This window comes from Pan troglodytes, chromosome 10, assembly GCF_028858775.2.
Source record: "Pan troglodytes isolate AG18354 chromosome 10, NHGRI_mPanTro3-v2.0_pri, whole genome shotgun sequence".
Taxonomy (NCBI): domain Eukaryota; kingdom Metazoa; phylum Chordata; class Mammalia; order Primates; family Hominidae; genus Pan; species Pan troglodytes.
Genome location: NC_072408.2, coordinates 113,888,197 through 113,911,200, shown reverse-complemented (window position 1 = coordinate 113,911,200; position 23,004 = coordinate 113,888,197). Strand labels below are relative to the sequence as shown.

The following is a 23,004-nucleotide window of genomic DNA, read 5'->3' as shown; positions in this document are numbered from 1 at the left end:
ATTTCACAATATCATATTGCCACATTTGTAACTATTTACACTTTCTAAATGTACCTGGTCAAGAAAAAAGGTAAGAACAAGAGAACTGTTCACAAGTACATTCTGGTGGACTGGGTCAGTTCATGGACTATATCAATCAGTGTCCACTCAGACACAGAAACCACACAGTAAATCAAACAGGAAATATTTAATAAATAGAATGATCAATTATAACAGATGATTGATTTAAAAAGTGTAGGGGGAATTCTAAAGAATATTCAAAAGTACTGAGGGAGAATACCCAACAAAGGACAAACTTGGAAGTGGGAGTGCAGGGAATCCTCTCTAAGGGTGGGATTCGGATCTCATTGGAGAATGTATTGCTGTAGCCACTGGATAATGAAGAAGTTGCCTGCGTTTCCCTGAGCTCAGGTGGGGTCTACATTCACCAGGTAGAGGCCAGAGGGCAGAAAACATGGATGGGAGTGGCCATAGGAAACACCTTCCCAGAATGCAGGTGGACTGAGGCTGGGTAGCCAACTGTGGGGATGCCCGCAAGACTCGCTGGATCCACCAGCAGAGATTCCAGTGAAACCTGACGGAAGTGACTGCTACCGCATGTCCCTCTCCAAGGCATCTTTGTCAGTGGCAAAATAAGTACAAGAAAAAGAAAACAGAAAGACCGGAACTAGGAAGAGAAGCCCCTTCCTCCTGTAGTTTCCCTCCAATGCTCTCTACTGAGAATGTTTAGCATCGTGCCAGTGGCAAACATGAAATCCTTACAGGGCCTGGTTCCATTAACAGAGAGGAAGTAATGAAAGATGAATTTGGAGCTGAGAGGCAATAAATTGATAACCAATATATGGATGAAATGCAGTGTTAAATGTGATCAATTGGGTGTTAGCAGGGTCTCTAGAAGAACAATGGATTAAGAGGCATTGTAGCAAGTAGTAATGATATAACAAATACTCTGCCCTCCTGGAGTTTGCATTTGGGGTTGGAGCAGGCATAGGTTGACTGAGAATAAATAAGTAAACAAACAAACAAAAACAGATCATAATTGGTGCCACTACAAAAGTAAATAGACAACTATGATAAAGAATAAGAAGGGACCCTTTTTAGCCAGGCACAGTGTTTCATGTCTGTAATCCCAGCACTTTGGGAGGTTGAGATGAGAGAATCACTTGAGTCCAGGAGCTGGAGACCAGCCTGGGCAATACAGGGAGACCTCATCTCTAAAAAAATGTTAAAAAATAGCTGGTGCATGGTGGTGATCCCAGCTACTCAGAAGGCTGAGATAGGAGGATCACTTGAGCCTAGGAGGTCAAGGCTGCATTGACCCTGAGCGATGATCACCCGACTCCACTCCATGGCCTGGATGACAGAGACCTTGTCTAAAAAAAAAACAAACAAACAAACAAAAAAAAAAAACAGAGAGAGAGAGAGAGACCCTTTTAAGAATAGGTAGACATGGAGGACCTCTCTGAAGAGTTAGCAAAAAATTCTGGATGATCTTGAAATAGTCGAAAAAGATTACTAGGTCTCTTGACCAGTGTACCCTTCAAGTTATTCTCTGCCTATCATTTTAGTTTTTTTTTTTTTTTTTTTTTGCCATATTTGAGCTATTTTATAACTCTGTAAATTGCAGATAATTGATAGCAATGCAAATAAATCCTGTCCTTGGACATGCAAATGAATGCTGTCCTGTGAAAGTACAATTGATCTCCATTCCCCTACCCCTCTGTGGAAGAAGTCAGTTTTACATATATTAAGCAAATTCATTTTAAATGCATGATGGCCTATCTGTGTAACTGCTCTTTGGATCCTCCTTTTAATCCATTGTAACATCATATGGGTTCCTTCATTAATTAGTGAGTTAAGTGAAATTTTTGACATGTTCATTTTATATTCATAAAAAAGTCATAACTTACCTTTAAAAAAATAATTACAGTGAGCTATGACCATGCTACTGCACTCCAGCGTTGGCAACAGAATGAGACCCTGTCTCAAAAAAAAATCACCCTTTAACACATTTAAATTCAATCCCCCAAAGACTCCAGTGTGAAGGATACTCAGCCAACATTCACATCATATCAGGATTGAACGAGCTGAACAGACTGTCTACTCCTTCATTATTTGTGTATTAACAGATGCCAAAAATCACCTCTGCAAGATGGGTTCAAGAGACAACACAGGCTTTTGATTTAGAGATCTGACACACTTTTATCAAGAGTGTTCATGAAATCAAGGATACATTGATTTTTCTAACATTGTTGGCAGTTAAAAGAACCTTTAACAGGACTCATATATTTCTGAGCTCACAGCAGGGTCACGTTCATAGAATTTTAAAATAGCACAGAAAACTTAGAAATCATGTAGTTCAGTTCCCTCATTTTATAGATGAATTAGGCCAAGAAAACCTGGGTGACTTGTTCAAGATGATCAACTAATTTAATGGCAAGCTGAGATACAAACTGCTCTCTTCCTCTTAGTCCTGTACTCTCTTACCACCACAATGTTGGAGCCAACCAGAATTTCAAAAATGATTCCTAACAATGGCCTCCACCTCTTCTTTCCCCCTTTATACATAATATTCACTCTGAAAAGAATGGGAGTGTGTGTGTCAGTGAGGGATGGTATATTTTAAGGAAAGAGTTTTGGATCCAAAAACAGTATTAGTTTTTCAACGGGTTTGACTATGTATTTGTGTTTCTGAGTTTCTGTTTCTTCAACAGCAAACTGGGCACAGATTCTTATTAAATAATTATTAAATATTAATAAACTGCATAATTAAGATTACTAGGATTAATAATCTATACAAATAAGCTTGCACATAGTAGGTGCTCAAAAGCCATAGCTAGTATTAAATGGTAACCCTCCTCCCCTAAATCATTTATATGCCATAAAAACCCTTCAGTATTTGAGGAATGTGCAGTTGACACTAGTGACACTTTTATAATAAATTAGCATTTTATGTTTAAATGAAAGTTATACACACACCCCCACACAGCTGCCTGTTTAAAAAAAAAACCTGTCTTTATTGAATGAACAATCCACAAACATAAGTCAACTCTATACAAATCAATATTCTCTGCACCTCCCACTGTTTCATTTGGATGCTTGAAAACAATTCTTATGTCTTTAGACACAATCTGCTTACTTTCAAATTGCCTAAAAGGAAACACAAAACATTGTATTTTAAAAAGTACAATAATCGGCCCTGAATAATGAAGCAATCCAAGTGAAGGCACAGCTCTGTATACCAGATCTGCTGCATAGGTGAGGGGAGGCTAAGTGTGGTGATGACCCAAGGCTTATCCTCATCAGTAAAAATGACCCATATTTGCTTAACACTTTACAGTGAACACAGGGTTTCCCTTCCCTTCCCTCCCCTCCTCTCCTCTTCCTCTCCCCTCCCCCTCTCCTTCCTAATCCCCCTCCCCTCCCCTCCCTTCCCTTCCCCTCTCCCCTTCTCTCTTTCTTTCTCTTTCTTTCCTTCCTTCCCCTCCCTCCCTCCCCCTTCTTTTTCTTTCTTTCTTTCTTCCCTTTTCTTTCCTTTCCTTTTCTTTTCTTTTCCCTCCCTCTTCCTTTCCTTTCCTTTCCTTTTCTTTTCTTTTCTTTTCCCTCCCTCTTCCTTTCCTTTCCTTTCCTTTCCTTTCCTTGACAGGGTCTCACTCTGTCACCCAGGCTGGAGTGCAGTGGCATGGTCTTGGCTCACTGCAGCCTCCATCTGCCAGCTACATCAATCCTTCTACCTCAGCCTCCCTAGTAGCTGGACCAGGCCTGGCTAATTTCTTTGTATCTTTTGTAGATATGGGGTGTTACCATGTTGCCCAGGCTGCTCTCTAACTCTTGGGCTCAGGGGATCCTCCCCAGGGATTTCATTGTATTAGTATGTTCTCACACTGCTAATACAAATGTACCCGAGACTGGGTAATTTATAAAGGAAGGAGGTTTAACTGACTCACAGTTCAGCATGGCTTGTGGGGGGCCTCAGAAAACTGACCACCATGGTGGAAAGGGAAGCCAATACACCCTTCTTCACATGGAGGCACCAAGGAGAAGTACCGAGCAAAAGGGGGAAAAGCCCTTCATAAAACCATCAGATCTCATGAGAACTCACTCACTATCATGAGAACAGAAAGGGGGTAACTGCCCCCATGATTAAATTACCTCCTGCTGGATCCTTCCCACAACACGTGGGGATTATCAGAACTGCAGTTCAAGATGAGATTTGGGTGGGGACACACCCAAACCATATCATTCCAGCCCTGACCCTTCCCAAATCTCATGTCCTCACATTTTTAAACACAATCATACCCTTCCAACAGTCCCCCAAAGTCCTAACTCATTCAGGTATTAACCCAAAAGTCCAAGTCCAAAGTCTTACCTGAGACAAGGCAAGTCCCTTTCACCTATGAGCCTGTAAAATCAAAAGCAAGTTAGTTACTTCCCAGATACAGTGGAGGGAGTTACAGGCATTGAGTAAATATACCCATTCCAAATGGGAGAAATTGGCCAAAATGAAGGGGCTACAAGCCCCACATGAGTCTGAAATCCAATAGGGCAGTCATTAAACCTTAAAGTTCCAAAATGATCTCCTTTGACTTTATGTCTCACATCCAGGTCATGCTAATGCAAGAGGTGGGCTCCCACCTCTTTGGCAGCTATGCCCCTGTGGCTTTGCAGGACACAGCCCCCCTCCCAGCTTCCTTCACAGGCTGGTGTTGAGTGTCTGCAGCTTTTCCAGGTGCACGGTGAAAGCTGTCGGTGGATCTACCATTCTGGGGTCTGGAGGACGGTGGCCCTCTTCTCACAGCTCCACTAGGCAGTGCCCCAGTGGAAACTCTGTATGGGGCTCCAACCCTACATTTCTCTTCTGCACTGTCCTAGCAGAGGTTCTGCATGAGAGATCTGCCACCACAGAAAACTTCTGCCTGGACATCCAGGCATTTCTATACATGCTCTGAAATCTAGGCAGAGGTTCCCAAACTTGAATTCTTGACTTCTGTCAAGGCTGAACACCATGTGGAAGATGCCAAGGCTTGGAGCTTGCACCCTCAAGCCATGGCCTGAGCTGTACGTTGGCCCCCTTTAACCACAGCTGGAACACAGGGCACCAAGTCCCAAGGCTGCACAAGGCAGCAAGACCCTGGGCCTGGCCCACAAAACCATTTTTTCCTCCTAGGCCTCTGGGTCTGTGATGGGAGGGGCTGCTGTGAAGACCTCTGACATGCCCTGGAGACGTTTTCCCCATTGTCTTGGAGATTAACATTTGGCTCCAAATTACTTAGGCAAATTTCTGCAGCTGGTCTGAATTTCTCCTCAGAAAATAGGTTTTTCTTTCTTATCACATTGTCAGGCTGCAAATTTTCCAAACTTTTATGCTCTGCTTCCCTTTTAAACATAAGTTCCAATTCCAAACCATATTATTTGTGAATATATAAAACTGAATACTTTTAACAGCACCCAAGACACCTCTTGAATGCTTTGCTGCTTTGAAATTTCTTCTGCCAGATACCCTAAATTATCTCTCTCAAGTTCAAAGTTTCACAGATCTCTTTGCTAAAACATAGCAAAAGTCACCTTTATTCTAGTTCCCAAAAAGATCATCTCCATCTGGGACCACCTCAGCCTGGACTTCATTGTCCATATCCCTATCAGCATTTTAGTCAAAGCCATTCAACAAGTTTCCAGGAAGTTCCAAACTTCCCCACATTTTCCTGTCTTCCTATGAGCCCTCCAAACCATTCCAACCTCTGCCTGTTACCCAGTTCCAAAGGTGCTTCCATATTTTTAGGTATCCTTATAGCAGCACCTCCCAGTACCAATTTACTATATTAGTCTGTTCTCATGCTGCTAATAAAGACACACTCAAGACTGGGTAATTTATAAAGGAAAGAAGTTTAATTGACTCACAGTTCAGCATGGCTGGGGAGGCCTCAGAAAACTGATCATCATGGTAGAAGGGGAAGCCAACACAACCTTCTTCACATAGAGGCAGCAAGGAGAAGTGCTAAGCAAAAGGGGGAAAAGCCCCCTGTAAAACCATCAGATCTTGTGAGAACTCACTCACTATCATGAGAACAGCATGAAGGTAACTGCCCCCATGATTAAATTACCTCCTACCGGGTCCCTCCTACAACACGTGTGGATTATGGGAACTACAATTGAAGATGAGATTTGTGTGGGGACACAGCCAAACCATATCATTCATATATATAATTTTAAAAGTATTCTTACAGAACCAAAGAAAGGCTGATATATACTTCTTGTGGCAACAGAAGCAGAAGTAGGGAAGACTATTCAGACAGATTGGCTCTCTAGAGTATTGAATTTACTTTATTGCTGCACTAGTTTGCTAGGGCTGCTGTAAAAAAGCACCACAAATTGGGAGGCTTAGAACAATAGGAACTAACTGTCTCGCAGTTCTAGAGGCCAGAAGTTCAAAATCAAGGTGTCAGCAGTGCGACAGTCCTGTGAAGGTGCTAAGAAAGGATCTGTTCCAGGTCTTTCTCCTAGCTTCCAGTAGTTCCTTGGCTTGTGGCAGCACAGTTCCAATCTTTACATGGTATTTTCCCTGTATGTATATGTATTTCTGTGTCTAAATTTCTCCATTATATGAGGCCACCAATCACACTGGATTAGGGTGCACCCTAATGACCTCATCTTAACTTGAGCATGTACAAAGACCTTATTTCCAAATAAGGCCACATTTATAGTCATTGAGAGTTATATGATTTTGGGGACACACAATTCAACCAATAAGAATTGCCATCTCCTTCTTTCTTTTAACTTTGCCAAACACACTGGTGGCCAACAGCACTCACTCACTCACTCATTCATTCATTAAATAAGCATTTGCCTATGTCAGGCTCTGTTCTGGTGTTGATGCAAAAAATAAAAACAAAACAAAACTGAATACAGACCCAGTCCTTGAGAAATCACACTTCGGAGGGGATCAGAGGCACATTATTATGATAATAAGTACTATTACTGAGTTGGTATTGCTAGGTATGGGCACTTTTCAACTAATTTTCACGGTAGTGTGAAAAGTGATGTAACAGAAACATACTTGGAGAACCCAGGGAGGTCCTAAATTTGCCCTAGGGATCAGGAATACTTTCAGAAATTAGTTATTATTTCATCTGAGTCTAAAGGGATGCGTAGAAATATCCTAGGTAGCTCAAAGGTGGTAATATTGAGTACTGGATTCCAAAGAAGAGTATTTTATAGAGGAAAAAACAGCAAAGGTTAAGAGACAAATTGTAAACCCCAGGAGGGGTGGGGTTTTAGTCTGTTTTATTAAGTATCTCCTGTATCTCTAGTGCTTTGAACAGTGCCTAGTTCATTCAAAAAGTAATCATTGAATGAATTTAAGGGCATCATGTATCTAAGGGATGCCATGGCCTGCAGTTCACTGTCGCTGGAAAAGTAGACAAACGTCCAGTTTCAAAGAGACCGGTAAACTACATTAAATGTAAGAGACGAGGGGTGAAAGGTTGATGATATATATCGCTAGTATTAAAAAAATTCCAGGAAGTCCAGGAATGCCTGGCATCCGTCCTGCCAATTACCCTTTTCCCCAGAGTATGTACAAGGGGGAGGAGGCACCCAAGGGCCAGAAGAGTGGAGGGGCACAGCTCCACAATCTCCAAAGTAGGGTTCTCTGGCCAAAGCAGGATTGAAGCACATGGTTTGGACTTGAAATGTACGTGGAGCCTCCCACTCTCCTCCTTCCACTCCATCCTCCCCTCACTCTCCGCCCGACTCCACCACTGGCTCCTGAAGGAAACCGGACAATTTCCAGGCCTTCCCCAAATCCCACGGGAGGAATCGCCGAGCGCGCTCCTGCCCGCCGGCCCCGCCCCCTTACCCTCTGGAACGCAGCGAGAGCGCACGCGCGCCTAACGGAGCAGCGCGCGCGCCCGCAAGCTCCCCGCATCCCCGTGCTCATCCGGGTCTCAGCGAGCCTCGGCCAATGGTGGCCGCTCATGGCCCCTGGGGGCGGGGCTAAGCCTTCCCTCACAAGGGGCCTGTGGTCAACGCGATTTGCCTCCAAGGGACGGCCACCAGTCGGCACAGGAAAGGGGCAGAGGCAGTGAGTTCAGCGTGTGGACGAGGGTCAACAAGTTTGGGATCAAGCGGCTGCCGCTCCTCCAAAAGCGACCGAAGCGCGAGCAGATTCCCCCTCCGAGCCAGTGTAGTAAACACACTTCAGAAACGTGAGGTGCCGGTGGTCACGAGGGGAGCGCGCCCTCCAATGAGGAGCCGGGGGCGGGGCCGAGGCCGCTGACGCGGCGGCGGCGGCAGAGTCACCCGGGCAGCCTCGGGACCGGTCACCGGCCGGCAACCGTCCAGCGGCCTCGACCACCGCCTCTAGCCTCCGTTCCCGGTCCTTTCTCCCGGGCCGAGAGACAGCGTCGCCGACAGGGGCTCATTCCCCTCCGGTTCTCCTCGGTGACTCACCTCGGGCGGGCCGTTTTGTCTTTAGGGGCCGCCTTGGTGGGGCGAGGTTTCCGTGACGAATCTCCTGGGGCCGTCCGTGCCGGCTCGGGCCGTCGTGGCGGCTCGAGCTCCTGGAACTAGCTCAGGCTCCGGAGGTCCGAGGCCCTCGAAGTTATGCGTCGCCTCCAGGCGGTTGCGGCGGGCGCGGGCTCCTAAAGGGCGTCACACCCGGACTCCGCCGACTAGGCAACCTCCATTCATCTTCCCACTGCGCCTCCAGCGCCCCCGCCTTCTCCGGTCCCCTCCTCGGAGTCATTTTTTCCTGTCCCCCCTCTGCCGCCCTTTCCTTACTCCCCGGGTGAGGCAATTCTCTTGGAAGCGAAGGTGTCGGCTATGAGCCGGAGCCTCCTTCCTTGAATTTCTCCGTGGAGGACCCGCCGCGCCCCCCGGCATGGGGGTGAACGCCGTGCACTGGTTCCGAAAGGGGCTCCGGCTCCACGACAACCCCGCCCTGAAGGAGTGCATTCAGGGCGCCGACACCATCCGCTGCGTCTACATCCTGGACCCCTGGTTCGCCGGCTCCTCCAATGTGGGCATCAACAGGTGGCGGTGAGTCACAAGCCCGTGGGAAATGGATTTGGGTGTTTAATGAGTCTGATGTTAATGAATTCCATGCGATCCGCCAAATCTGTGAATTTAGACGTGGGACTGCCTTGCTTATACCGCTTACGAATTTTAGGTGCCCTAAGTATTAAATAGAATTGACTTAATACTTCTCTGGCCAAAGAGTACTGACGACCTGAAACACTCGGTCTTCATCAGTGAGTTATGTGTCTTTCTGTGCTAACTGGAGCTCCTCCCCTGAATTTGTGGAGAATTCTTAGTGCTGGAGTTAAAGAAACACCTTTCCTGTCCTTAGTGGCCAGTGTATATGGATTCCCTTGGCCTTTTTGTGGCATTCGGAAGGATTGTGATGTTTCCTGTTTACGTTTGTGTCTAGGTAACTCATAGTATGGAGAAAAATCATTCATTCAGTACAGCAGGCTCCAGATCCAGTGTTCTTCCACCTTGAGGTTACTGTGGGAAAAGCAAGGGAAACAGCATTATCTGGTTTCTCTGCTCGGTTCTTTTTCTCAACTCCTCCTTGTGGTTGCCGAGACAAAGCACAGTTTTTCTTTCTAGGCAAGTTGTAGTCCTTCTAGGGATCAGAGCACTGAAAGAAATCTTAGAGATGCTTTATGATCTTTTCCTGAAACACCAGGCTACATGATTGTTAGGCCCCCTGGTGGAAATGAAAGCATAGCTCAACAGATAGACTCTTGATCACTTAGCATGTGCCAGGCACTGATTTAAATGCTAGGGATATAGCAGTGAGTGAAAGACAGAAAGTCATGTCTTCAAGCAGAAAGTAAAATATGTAGTATTTTAGGTGGTGATAAGTGTTGTGGAGAAAAATAGAGCAGAGTAAAGGGATAAAGAATACAAGGGTAGGGATGGGGTTGCAATTTTAAGTATGATCGGGGGAAAAGTCACAGAGAAGGTGACACTTGAGCAGACCTGAAGGAGGTGGTGGGATGCAGATATCTAAGGGAAGACCATTCCAGGCAAAGGGAAGAGTAAGGGAAAAGGCAGAAATATGCTTGACCTTTGGAAGGAACAGCAGAAGAATCCAGTATGTCTGGAGCAGAATAAGTGAGGGAAAAATAGTAGACGATGAGGTCAGAGTTGACTTAGGGCCAGATTGAAGAGAGCCTTATAAGCAGTTTTCAAGATTTGGGTTTTTACTTAGTGAAATGGGAATAACTGCAGGATTATGAGCAGAGAAGTAATGTGATCTGACATAAGTTTGGAAAAGAATTTTTCTGCTTGTGGTTCTGAATTGGGGAGTGGAGGTGGACAAGAAGCAGGAAGTCCAATTAAGAAGCTGTTGGCATTCATCCAGGTGAGAGATGATATCGGCTTGAATCATAGTAATAATCGTGGACGTGGTGAGAAATAAACAGATGCTGGTTATATTCTGAAGGCAAAATACAGGGTATTTGTTGGCAGATTGGATATGTAGTGAGAGAGAAAGAAAAGGAGTTAGGCTGGGCGCGGTGGCTCATCCCTGTAATCCCAGCACTTTGGGAGGCTGAGGCCAGGAGTTCGAGACCAGCCTGGCCATCGTGGCAAAACCCTGTCTCTATTAATACTGAAAATATAAAAATTAGGTGAGCATGGTGGCGCATGCCTGTTATCTCAGCCACTCAGGAGGCTGAGGCACGAGAATCGCATGAACCTAGGAGACGGTGGTTGCAGTGAGCTGAGATCGTGCCACTGCACTCCAGCCTGAGTGACAGAGTACTCTGTCGCAAGAAAAAAAAAAAGGACTTATAGTTTGGTGCTATATAAAAAGCACCAAAATTCAGTGCTTTTTATATAGTAGCAGTTTAGTTACTGTTTGAGAAAATTTTTGGCTTGAGAAACTGGAAGGATGGGGCTACACTTTGCTAAGAAAGTGAAGCCAGCTGGAGAAGCCATTGGGAGGGTGATTGGAGTTCTCTTTCATTAAGTCGTTAAGTTTGAGATGTATTTTACACATTCAAATGGAGATAGCAAATAGGCAATTGGATGTATCTGGAGCTCAAGACAGAGATCCAGGCAGGAAGTATAAATTGGAGAATTCATTAGTTTATAGATAATATATAAAGCCATTTATTCATCCATCCATTTATTGAACAAATATTTGTCAAGCACCTACTATATGCCAGGCACTGTTTTAGGTGCTAGAGATCCAGTATAAACAAAACAGCCCCCAATTCTCACCCTGTTGGAGCTACATTCTAGTGGAGCCGTGAGACTGACAGCATTAATAAAATGAGATAGACAAGAGATGCAAATGGTGCAAGGGCTGAACCTTGAATACTCTTAATGTTTATAAATTGTGGAGCTGTGAAAGAACCAGCATATGAGACTGCGAAGGAGCCACTAGTAATGTAAGAAGAAAACCCAGAAGAGTATGGTGTCTTAGAAGCCAAGTAAAGAAAGTATTTTGGTCAGGCATGGTGGCTCATGCCTGTAATCCCAGCACTTTGGGAGGCTGAGGCAGGCAGATCACTTGAGGCCCGGAGTTTGAGACCAGCCTGGCCAATATGGCAAAACCCCGTCTCTAGTAAAAAACACAAAAAAATTAGATAGGCGTATGGCACATGCCTGTAATCCCAGCTACTCGAGGAGGCTGAGGCAGGAGAATCGATTGAACCCAGGAGGCAGAGGTTGCAGTGAGGCGAGATCGTGCCACTGCACTCCAGCCTGGGCAACAGAGCCAGACTCTGTCTCAAAAAAAAAAAAAAAAAGAAAAAAAAAAAAGAAAGAAGGAAAGTATTTCAAGGAAGAGTGTTTTACTTACGTCAGATGCTACTGATAGGTCAACAGGAGAACTGAAAAATAAAAATTGGATTTAGCAATTTTAGGTCATTTGGAATTTTATCTGGAGTGGTTTTGGTAGTGTCAGAGGCAAAAGTCTTTTTGGAATCACTCATAGTACCAAATTCAGCGCTTTTTATATAGTAGTAGCTCAATTATTGTTTGTTGAATATAGTGATATCTTGGAGTCAATAATTTTATATTTAAACAGCTTTATTAATTTACTTATTGACTATGGGATAATGCCCAAATTCCTTAGCCTGGCAAGATCTACCTTTTGGCTTATGTATTTCATTTTCTGCTGTTTACAATATGTGATTTCAACTCCAGGGGGAAAACCCTCTTAGTTTTCTTTAGAAGCTATCTTGTATTTTCTTCGATCAACACTTTTTAGACTTTTGGATTTAACAGAAAAGCAAAATTTTAAATAGTATTTTGCCTAATAAGCACATTAACAAAACCACTTTTTGATATTGCCATCCTTTCATTTAAAAAGGATGTTTTATATTTAAAAAAAAAAAGTTTGGCAGAGCTCAATGTCTCATGCCTGCAATCCCAGCTACTCAGGAGGCTGAGGCAGGAGAATCACTTGAGCCCAGGAGTTGGAAGCTGCAATGAGCTATGAATGGGCTACTGCACTCCAGCCTGGGTGACACAGAGAGACCCTATCTCTTAAAAAACAAACAAACAAACAACAACAACAAAAAATTTGAAGGACATTGTCTCAGAATAACATGTTTTGATTTGGGTAAATTTACAAGCTTTATGAAAATTCGCGTCTCTTAGAAAAATTATCCTATACAAAAACTTATACACTAACATTCACAGAAGCATTGTTCATAATAGCCAAAAGGTGGGAACAACCCAAATGGCCATCAATTGATGAATGGGTAAACAAAATATGGTATATCCATATAATGGAATATTATTTGGCCATAAAAAGGAATGAAATACTGATACACGCTACATGTATGAATGAACCTTAAAAACAAACTAAACGAAAGAAGCCAGTCACAAAATTCCATGTGTTATATGATTCTGTTTATATGGAATGTCCACAGTGGGCAAATGTATAGAGACAGGAAGCAGACTAGTGGCTCCTTAGGACTGGGGAAGCTGGGGAGTTGGGAGGTGATAGCTAAGGGGCACAAGGTTTCTTTTTGAGATGATGAAACTGTTCTAGAAGGTGATGGATGATTGTACAACTCTGTGCTTGGCTGGGATGATTAGCAGTATTCTGAACTCTTACACCACTTTTTGCTGTTGCTCCTCACATCACTCTTAGCATTTGCTGCCCTCATTTGTGAATGTTAGTATTGTTTTATTAATAGTTTGTTTGAGCTGCTATAACAAAATACCTTTAGACTAGGTAGTTTATAAACAACAGGAATTTATTTCTCACAGTTTTGGAAGATGTCCAGAATCAAGGCACCAGCAGATTCAGTGTCTCTGCTGAATAGACGATGCTTTCTCTGTCTCCTCACATGGCAGAAGGGGTAAACAAGTTCCTGCAGCCCTTTTTATAAGAGCACTCCCTTAGTCTGTTTGTGTTATTATAAAGGGATACCTGAGGGTGGGTAATTTATAAAGAAAAGAGCTTTACTTGGTTCATAGTTTTGCAGGCTTTACTAGAAGCATGGCTTCAGCCTCTGGTTCTGGTGAGGACCTCAGAAAGCTTTTAATCATGATGGAAGGGGAAGTGGAGCTGACATATCACATGGCGAGAGAGAGAGGGGAGGGATACCAGTCTCTTTTTAATAATTAATTGTTCTGTTAATTAATAGAGTGAGAAGTCACTCATTACGTGATAGCACCAAGCCATTCATGAGGGATCTTATCTCATGTTCCAAACACCTCTCACCTCCAACATTGGGGATAACATTTTAACATGAGATTTGAAAAGGACAGATATCTAAACTATATCACTCCACTTCTAGCCCCCCAAATATCTTGTCTTATTTATTTATTTATTATTTTTATTTTTATTTTTGAGACGGGGTATCACTCTGTCGCCCAGGCTGGAGTGCAGAGGCGTGATCATGGCTCACTGTAGCCTCAACCGCCTGGGCTCAAGCAGTTGTCCCACCTCAGCCTCCCAAGTAGCTGGGACCACAGGCATGCATTACCATGGCCAGGTAATTTTTTTTATTACTTGTAGAGGTGAGATCTCACTAAGCTGTCTCATACTCCCAGGCTAAAGCAATTCTCCTGCCTCAACCTCTGACAGTGCTGGGATTATAGGTGTAAGCCACCATGCCCACCCTCTTTTTTCTATTGTAAAATATAATCATCTCTTTCAAAGTCCCCAGAAATCTTAACTAGTTTCAGCATCAACTCAAAGTCTAAAATCTTATCCGAGACTCAAGGCAAATTCCTTATAGCTATGAACCTGTAAGATCAAAAACAAGTTATCTACTTTTAAGATACAATGGTGGAACAGACATTGGGTAAATATTTTCATTTTAAAAGGGACAAATTGACCAACAAAAAGGGACCCACCCAAGTCTGAAACCTACGAGGGCAGACATTAAATCTTAAAGCTGTAAAATAATCTCGCTTGACTCTTGTCCCGTAACTGAGCACACTGGTCCAAGAGGTGGGCTCTTGAAGCCTTGGGCAGCCCCATCTCTATGGCTTGGTTGGGCACAGACCACATGGCTTCTTTCATGGATTGGAGTCTAATGTCTGTCACTTCTCCAGGCTGAGGGTGTGTGCTGTTTTCATCCAAAGGATTCTTTTAATCTTTCCACTTCCTCACTTTCCACTCCCTCCCACATCCTGAGCACACTGGTCCAAGAGGTGAGCTCTCAAAACCTTGGGCAGCTGCATCTCTATGGCTTGGTTGGGCATAGCCCACATGGCTGCTCTCATGGATTGGAGTCTAATGTCTGTCACTTTTCCAGGCTGAGGGTGTATGCTGTTTACATCCAAAGGATACTTTTAATCTTTCCACTCCCTGACTTTTCTTTTCTTTTCCTTTTCTTTTTTTCTTTTCTCTTTTCTTTTCCTTTCTTTCTTTTTCTTTCTTTCTTTGTTTCTTTCTTTCTTTTTCTTTTTCTTAACAGTATTTAACACATTTGACCACACCTTTCTCTTCTTCTCTTGGCTTTAGTTAGACTGCCACCACTGTGGGTCCTGGAGGGCAGTGCCCCTGTTCCCGCTGCTCTACAGTGAGTTCTCTCTGGGGACTCTAACCCCATATTTCCCCTTGGCACCAGCCTAGTAGAATCTCTCTGTAGGAGCTCTGCTGTGGCAGGCTTCTGCCTGGACACCCAGACTTCTTGACATATCTTGTGAAATCTAGGTGGAAGCTGCCAAGCCTCCATGGATCTTGTATTCTGTATACCTGCAGACTTAACACCACTTGGAAACCATCAAGGCCTATGGTTTGCACCCACTGGAGTGGCAGTCCAGACAGTACCTGGGGCCTTTTGAGCCCTGGCTGCAGCCAGAGCAGCCAGAACGTGGGGAGTAGCATCTCAAGACCGCACAAGGCAGCAACACCCTGGGCCTGGCCTCCCAAACCGTTTTGCCCGAGGAGGCCTCTGAGCCTGTGATGGAAGGGGTAGCCTTGATTTCTGGAATGTCTTGGGGGCTTTTCCCCATTGTCTTGACTGTTAACAACTGGCTCTCTTTTATTCATATTAATTGCTTTAACAACCTGTTCTGTCAGGGCCTGGTACCTGGGGCTAGGTAGTTTGGATTTCTCTCCTGAAAACTTCCCTCTACCACATGGTTAGGTTGTAAAATTTTCAAATTTGTATGCTCTGTTTTTCTCTTAATTATTAGCTTTAACTTTGTCTTTTTTTTGAACTCCCATATCTGATAGTAGGCTGTTAGAAGCAGCCATGTCACCTTTTGAACGCTTTGTTGTTTAGAAACTTTTTTTTGCCAGGTAGCTTAAGTCATTACTCTTAAGTTCAGCCTTTTACAAAGTCCTAGGCATGGATACAATGTAGCCAAGTTTTTTGTTAACAAGCATAACATATAATGTGGCCATTTTTTTGTTTTAGTTTTTAAAAATTTCATTTGAGATCTCATGAACGTGGCCTTTACTGTCTATATTTTAATCAGCATTTTTGTCACAACCTCTTAACCAGTCTCTAAAAAGTTTTAAAGTTTTTCTTGTGTATGAGGTTTTTTGTTTTTGTTTTGTTTTGTTTTGAGTTCTCTAAGCTCTTGTAAGCAGCTTTAGTTTTTGCTTTTTTTTTTTTTTTTAATACTTTAAGTTCTGGGATACATGTACAGAACCTGCAGGTTTGTTACGTAGGTATACATGTGCCATGGTGGTTTTGCTGCACCCGTCAACCTGTCATCTAGGTTTTAAGCCCCACATGCATTAGGTATTTGTCCTAATGGTCTCTGTCCCCTTGCCCCTCAACCCCTGGCAGGCCCCGGTATGTGCTGTTCCCCTCCCCGTGTCCATGTGTTCTCATTGTTCAACTCCTACTTATGGAGAACATGCGATGTTTGGTTTTCTGTTCCTATGTTAGTTTGCTGAGAATGATGCTTTCCAGCTTCATCCATGTCCCTGCAAAGGACATGAACTCATTCTTTTTTATGGCTGCTTCATATTCCACAGTGTATATGTGCCAGATTTTCTTTATCCAGTCTATCATTGATGGGCATTTGGGTTGGTTCCAAGTCTTTGCTATTGTGAACAGTGCCACAATAAACATACGTGTGCCTGTGTCATTATAGTAGAATGATTTATAATCCTTTGGGTATATACCCAGTAATGGGATTGCTGGGTCAAATGATATTTCTGTTTCTAGATCCTTGAGGAATCACCACACTGTCTTCCACAATGGTTGACCTAATTTACACTCCCACCAACAGTGTAAAAGCGTTCCTATTTCTTCACATCCTCTCCAGCATCTGTTGTTTCCTGACTTTTAATAATCGCTGTTCTAACTGGCATGAAATGGTATCTCATTGTGGTTTTGATTTGCATTTCTCTAATGACCAGTGATGATGAGCTTTTTTTTCATGTTTTTTGGCCACATAAATGTCTTTTGAGAAGTGTCTGTTCATATCCTTCACCCACTTTTTGATGGGTTTTTTTTTTTTGTAAATTTGTTTAAGTTCCTTGTAGATTTTAGATATTAGACCTTTGTCAGATGGATAGATTGCAAAAATTTTCTCCCATTCTATAGGTTGTCTGTTCACTCTGATGATGGTTTCTTTCACTGTGCAGAAACTCTTTAGTTTAATTAGATCCCATTTGTCAAGTTTGGCTTTTGTTGCCATTGCTTTTGGTGTTTTAGTCATGAAGTCTTTGCCCATGCCTATGTCCTGAATGGTATTGCCTAGGTTTCCTTCTAGGGTTTTTATGGTTTTAGGTTTTACATGTAAGTCTTTAATTTGTCTTGAGTGAATTTTTGTATACGGTGTAAGGAAGGGGTCCAGTTTCAGTTTTCTGCATATGGCTAGCCAGTTTTCCCAGCACCATTTATTAAATAGGGAATCCTTTCCCCATTTCTTGTTTTTGTCAAGATCAGATGGTTGTAGGTGTGTGGTGTTATTTCTGAGGCCTCTGTTCTGTTCCACTGGTTTATGTATCTGTTTTGGTACCAGTACCATGCTATTTTGGTTACTGTAGCCTTGTATTATAGTTTGAAGTCAGGTAGCATGATGCTTCCAGCTTTGTTCTTTTTGCTTAGGATTGTCTTGGCTATACAGGCTCTTTTTTTGGTTCCATATGAAATTTAAAGTAGTTGTTTCTAGTTCTGTGAAGAAAGTCAATGGTAACTTGACGGGAATAGCATTGAATCTATTAATTACTTTGGGCAGTATGGCCATTTTCATGATGCTGATTCTTCCTATCCATGAGCATGGAATGTTTTTCCATTTGTTTGTGTCCTCTCTTATTTCTTTGAGCAGTGGTTTGTAGTTCTCCTTGAAGAGGTCCTTCACATCCCTTGTAAGTTGGATTCCCAGGTATTTTATTTTCTTTCTAGCAGTTGTGAATGGGAGTTCATTCGTGACTTGACTCTCTATTATTGGTGTATAGGAATGCTTGTGATTTTTGCTGATTGATTTTGTATCCTGAGACTTTGCTGAAGTTGCTTATCAGCTTAAGGAGTTTTGGGGCTGAGGCAATGGAATTTTCTAAATATACAATCATGTCATCTGCAAACAAAGACAATTTGACTTTCTTTCTATTTGAATACCCTTTATTTCTTTCTCTTGCCTGATTGCCCTGGCCAGAATTTCCAATACTGTGTTGAATAGGAGTGGTGAGAGAGGGCATCCTTGTTTTGTGCCAGTTTTCAATGGGAATGCTTCCAGCTTTTGCCCATTCAGTATGATATTGGCTATGGGTTTGTCATAAATAGCTCTTATTATTCTGAGATAACGTTCCATCAATACCTAGTTTATTGAGAGTTTTTAGCATGAAGCGGTGTTGAATTTTGTCCAAGGCCTTTTCTGCATCTGTTGAGATAATTATGTGGTTTTTGTCATTGGTTCTGTTTATATGATGGATTACATTTATTGATTTGCATATGGTGAACCAGCCTTACATCCCAGGGATGAAGCTGCCTTGATCGTGTGGATAAGCTTTTTGATGTGCTGCTAGATTCGGTTTGCCAGTATTTTATTGAGTATTTTCATATTGATGTTCATTGGGGATATTGACCTGAAATTTTCTTTTTTTGTTGTGTCTGCCAGGTTTTGGTATCAGAATGATGCTGGCCTCATATAAAATGAGTTAGGGAGCAGTCCGTCTTTTTCTTTTGTTTGGAATAATTTCAGAAGGAATGGTACCAGCTCCTCTTTGTACCTCTGGTAGAATTTGGCTGTGAATCCATCTAGTCCTGGGCTTTTTTTGGTTGGTAGGCTACTAATTACTGCCTCAATTTCAGAACTTGTTATTGGTCTATTCAGGGATGTGACTTCTTCCTGGTTTAGTCTTGGGAGAGTGTATGTGTCCAGGAATTTATCCATTTCTTCTAGATTTTTTAGTTTATTTGCATAGAGGTGTTTATAGTATTCTCTGATAGTAGTTTGTACTTCTGAGGGATCAGTGGTGATATCCCTTTATCATTTTTTATTGTGTCTATCTGATTCTTCTCTCTTTTATTTATTAGTCTGTCTAGGAGTCTATCAATTTTGTTAATCTTTTCAAAAAACCAGCTCCTGGATTCATTGATTTTTTTGAAGGGTTTTTCGTGTCTCTGTCTCCTTCAGTTTTGCTCCGATCTTAGTTATTTCTTGTCTTCTGCTAGCTTTTGAATTTGTTTGCTTTTGCTTCTGTAGTTCTTTTAATTGTGATGTTAGGGTGTCGATTTTAGATCTTTCTTGCTTTCTGATATGGACATTTAGTGCTATAAATTTCCCTCTTAACACTGCTTTAGCTGTGTCCCAGAGATTCTGGTATGTTATCTCTCTGTTCTCATTGGTGTCAAAGAACTTACTTACTTCTGCCTTAATTTCTTTTTTTTTTTTTTTTTTTTTTTTTTGAGACGGAGTCTCGCTCTGTCGCCCAGGCTGGAGTGCAGTGGCGCGATCTCGGCTCACTGCAAGCTCCGCCTCCCGGGTTCATGCCATTCTCCTGCCTCAGCCTCCCTAGTAGCTGGGACTACAGGCGCCCGCTACCACGCCTGGCTAATTTTTTGTATTTTTAGTAGAGACGGGGTTTCACCTTGTTAGCCAGGATGGTCTCGATCTCCTGACCTCGTGATCCGCCCGCCTCGGCCTCCCAAAGTGCTGGGATTACAGGCGTGAGCCACCGCGCCCGGCCGCCTTAATTTCTTTATTTACCCAGTAGTCACTCAGGAGCAGGTTGTTCAGTTTCCATGTAGTTGTGTGGTTTTGAGTGAGTTTCTTAATCCTGAATTTGAATTTGATTGCACTGTGGTCTGAGAGACTGTTTATTATGATTTCTGTTATTTGCATTTGCTGAGGAGTGTTTTACTTCCAATTATTGGTCAATTTTAGAATAAGTGCTATGTGGTGTGAGAAGAATGTATATTCTGTTGATTTGGGGTAGAGAGTTCTGTAGATGTCTACTAGGTCTGCTTGGTCTGGAGTTGAGTTCAAGTCCTGAATATCCTTCTTAATTTTCTGTCTCATTGATCTAATATTGACAGTGGGGTGTTAAAGTCTCCCACTATTATTGTGTGGGAGTCTAAGTCTCTTTGTAGGTCTCCGAGAACTTGCTTTATGAATCTGGGTGCTCTTGTTTTGGGTGCATATATATATTTAAGATAATTTGCTCTTCTTGTTACATTGATCCATTTACCATTGTGTAATGCCCTTCTTTGTCTTTTTTAATCTTTTTTGGTTTAAAGTCTGTTTTATCAGAGACTAGGATTGCAACCCCTAAGCAGCTTTAGTTTTAAAGCTGCTTTTATGTTTTTAGATATCTTTATAGCAACCCCCCACTCCTGGTACCAGTTTTTTGTCTTTGTCTGTCCCCATGACTCAGATACCTCTTGCTAGGCTCCATCTGCAGTATTAGAGATCAAGTTTTAACATGGGATTTGAAGGGGACAAATATGTAAACTATATCAGGCACTAATCCCTCTCATGACAGTACAATGCATATGACCAAAGAACTTCCTAAATACCCCGCCTCTTAATACTGTAGCATTGAGGGTTAGGTTTTAACATGAATTTTGGGGGAACATAGACATTCAGACCATAGCAGGGATATATTCTGTATATAATCTCTCTCTCACTTAACAGATAGTACCTTCCTGAAGAGAAGTTGCCTCTTAAATCAAAAGTTTATTTTGTATCCCTATCCATTATAGGCAGTATTATTGATGCTGGGTATACAGCATTGAATAAAACAGAAAAAGTTGCTGCCCTGTTCCAGTGGGGGGAAAACGGACAGTAAGACAAAAATAATATATCAGGTGGTGGTAAATTCAATGGAGAGAAATAAAGCAGAATGTGAGAACAGGGACCTAAAGGAAGAGGAAACAAGCTATACATGTATCTGGGGAAAGAGCCTTTTTGTGTTCTCCACAGCATAGTGGCTTATACATAGTAGGCATTAAATATTGTTTTAATTTTTCTTATAAATCTAAGGTTGAGGGATGGGACAGCTACTTTATATAATTTATATGTTAATGTCTATCTTAAACTCATAACTTAGAAAAAATTCTCAATGAACAGATTTGTTTTAGAATTTAAACTTCAACATGTTCATTACACATTTGAAGCTATAACTTGTAAGCTCTCTTAATTTTCAGTAACCAAATCTATAAATGTGCCTACATCCTTACTAGTTCTTCTAGTATACAACTTCAGTGGAAGAGATACTGCTGTCTCTTTTCAAAACGAGTTTCTTCTTCTGTGCTCCATTTCAAAGACTTTGCTCATTTTTTATATTTATTCTTACCTTTTCTTCTACTTGTTCTTCTTTTTAGGTTGCCTCCAATCAACATTTAAACATGCTTAAGATCAAATTCTGTAAAACATACACAACCTGTAACAACAAAGGAACAGAACTTAGCATTGACTGTGTTCCACTCCTGCAACTATGTATCTCAGTTTCTTTGTAGCCAATTTCTTGAGCAAGATGTCTAATAGTGGCTGACTTCATTTCTTTATATTCTACTTACCCTTGAACCCACTCCAAACTAAGGCATGTCCGGCTTCACTCCCACCCACTCTACCAAAACTATTTTTATCCAAAGGATACTTTAAATCTGCCCATTCCCTGACTTTTTTCTTTTTTTCTTTTTTATTTTTTTTTAACAATGTTTGACACATTTGACCACACCTTCCTCTTCTTCCCTTGGCTTTATTAAAGGACTCTTCTGTGCTTTCCTGCCAGCGCTATTTGTGTTCTTCCTTAGCTTCTCCTTTTCTGTTCAACCTTTAAATGCGCCTGAGGTCTGTGATCTCCACCCTCTTTTCATTTCACATATTTCTAGGCAATCTTATCTCTTCTCATAAAGTCCGTTACCATTTACTCGTCTATGCCTGGAATTCTCAAGTTAGTGTCTTCAGCGCAAATCTCTTTCCTGATCCCCGGACATGTGTGTGTGTTTGTATGTATCATATATACCCATTTGCCTGCTTGAATATATGACATTACCTCAAACTCAGCTTGTCCAAAACAGAGTTCATCTTCATCCTTCTCTATTGCACAAAAACAAACAAACCCCAAACTGAGTTTTCCTGTGTTTTCTGTCTTCACAAATGATACTTCCATTTGCCCATTTGAGTCCTTACTGTGTGCCAATTACTTGCTAATTTCTGTGGATAGCATGATAGTCAACAGATAATTTCTCTGCCCTCAGGGAGTTTATAGTACAGAGGAAGATTTATTCAGAAATAAAATAGTTACATAAATACATTCTTCCCTCTCCATTGTCTCTTTAGCCCATATCACCATTCTCTTTGCCTAGGTTGTTTGGGTAGCTTACAAATCATTGTCCCCCTTGCCCTTCTCTAATTCATTCTCTACACAGCAAGTAGAGTGATCTTTTTAAAATTGCAAATCTGGTCACGTCATTTATGCTTTAAAACCTTTTAATGACATTTCTTTACCCTTAGGTTAAAGTTCAAAAAGCCATAGCATGGTTTCAAATCCTTGTGTAATCTGGCCCTCTGCTTCTTTCTAGTCTCTGGTGATTATTTCACTGAGGCATTTAAACTGAAACTTGAAGTGTAAAGTGGATCTTAATAAGCAAGGCATGGAGGGAAGGGAATTCCAAGCAGAGAGAAGCAAATTCCAGACTGAAAGTATAGCTTAAGGAAAGGCACAGTATTCTGATAGTGGTGAGGAGGTTGATGTAGCTGAGTCATATGGTGCATGAAAAGATAGGAGATGTTGTTTAGTACTTTTTTGTTTGCTAGTTGGTTGCCTGAGTCAAACAGGCTTAAGCAAAAAGAAAGTTTATTGGTAGATGTAATTGAATAACCTAAGGGAAACTGGCTTTGGACATCTCTTGATACCAGGACTCAGAAGATGTTACCAGGATCACATTTCTTTTTGCATCTCTGAACTTCACTTATTCTGCCTTGACTTCTCAAATAGGCTGTCCTCTGGTGGCAAAATATAGCAATAACGACGGCATTTATCTCAGCAAAAAGCATACACCTTTGGCCCAGAAGTCTCAGCAAAAGTCTTATGGCACTTCATTGGCTCTTTTGGGCCAGTTTCTGAACTAGTCATCATGAGTTTATGATTGTCTTAGCTGAAGTGTGCTT

At 42.1% G+C, this 23,004-nt stretch overlaps 1 protein-coding gene across 4 annotated transcripts in view; it reads left to right on the top strand.

The window, feature by feature from the left end:
* Nucleotides 1-7,938: 7,938 nt before the first annotated feature.
* Nucleotides 7,939-23,004, top strand: part of CRY1 (cryptochrome circadian regulator 1) — a 103,257-nt gene continuing 88,191 nt past the window's right edge. For 2 of the 4 annotated variants that reach the window (XM_509339.9, XM_016924107.4), the window contains exon 1: nucleotides 7,939-9,036. In XM_509339.9, coding sequence (XP_509339.2) covers nucleotides 8,879-9,036 — 158 coding nt within the window. In that variant the 5' untranslated portion in view covers nucleotides 7,939-8,878. The remainder of the gene's footprint in view (nucleotides 9,037-23,004) is intronic. The other 2 variants (XM_054663501.2, XM_063787091.1) reach the window with 1 other exon arrangement.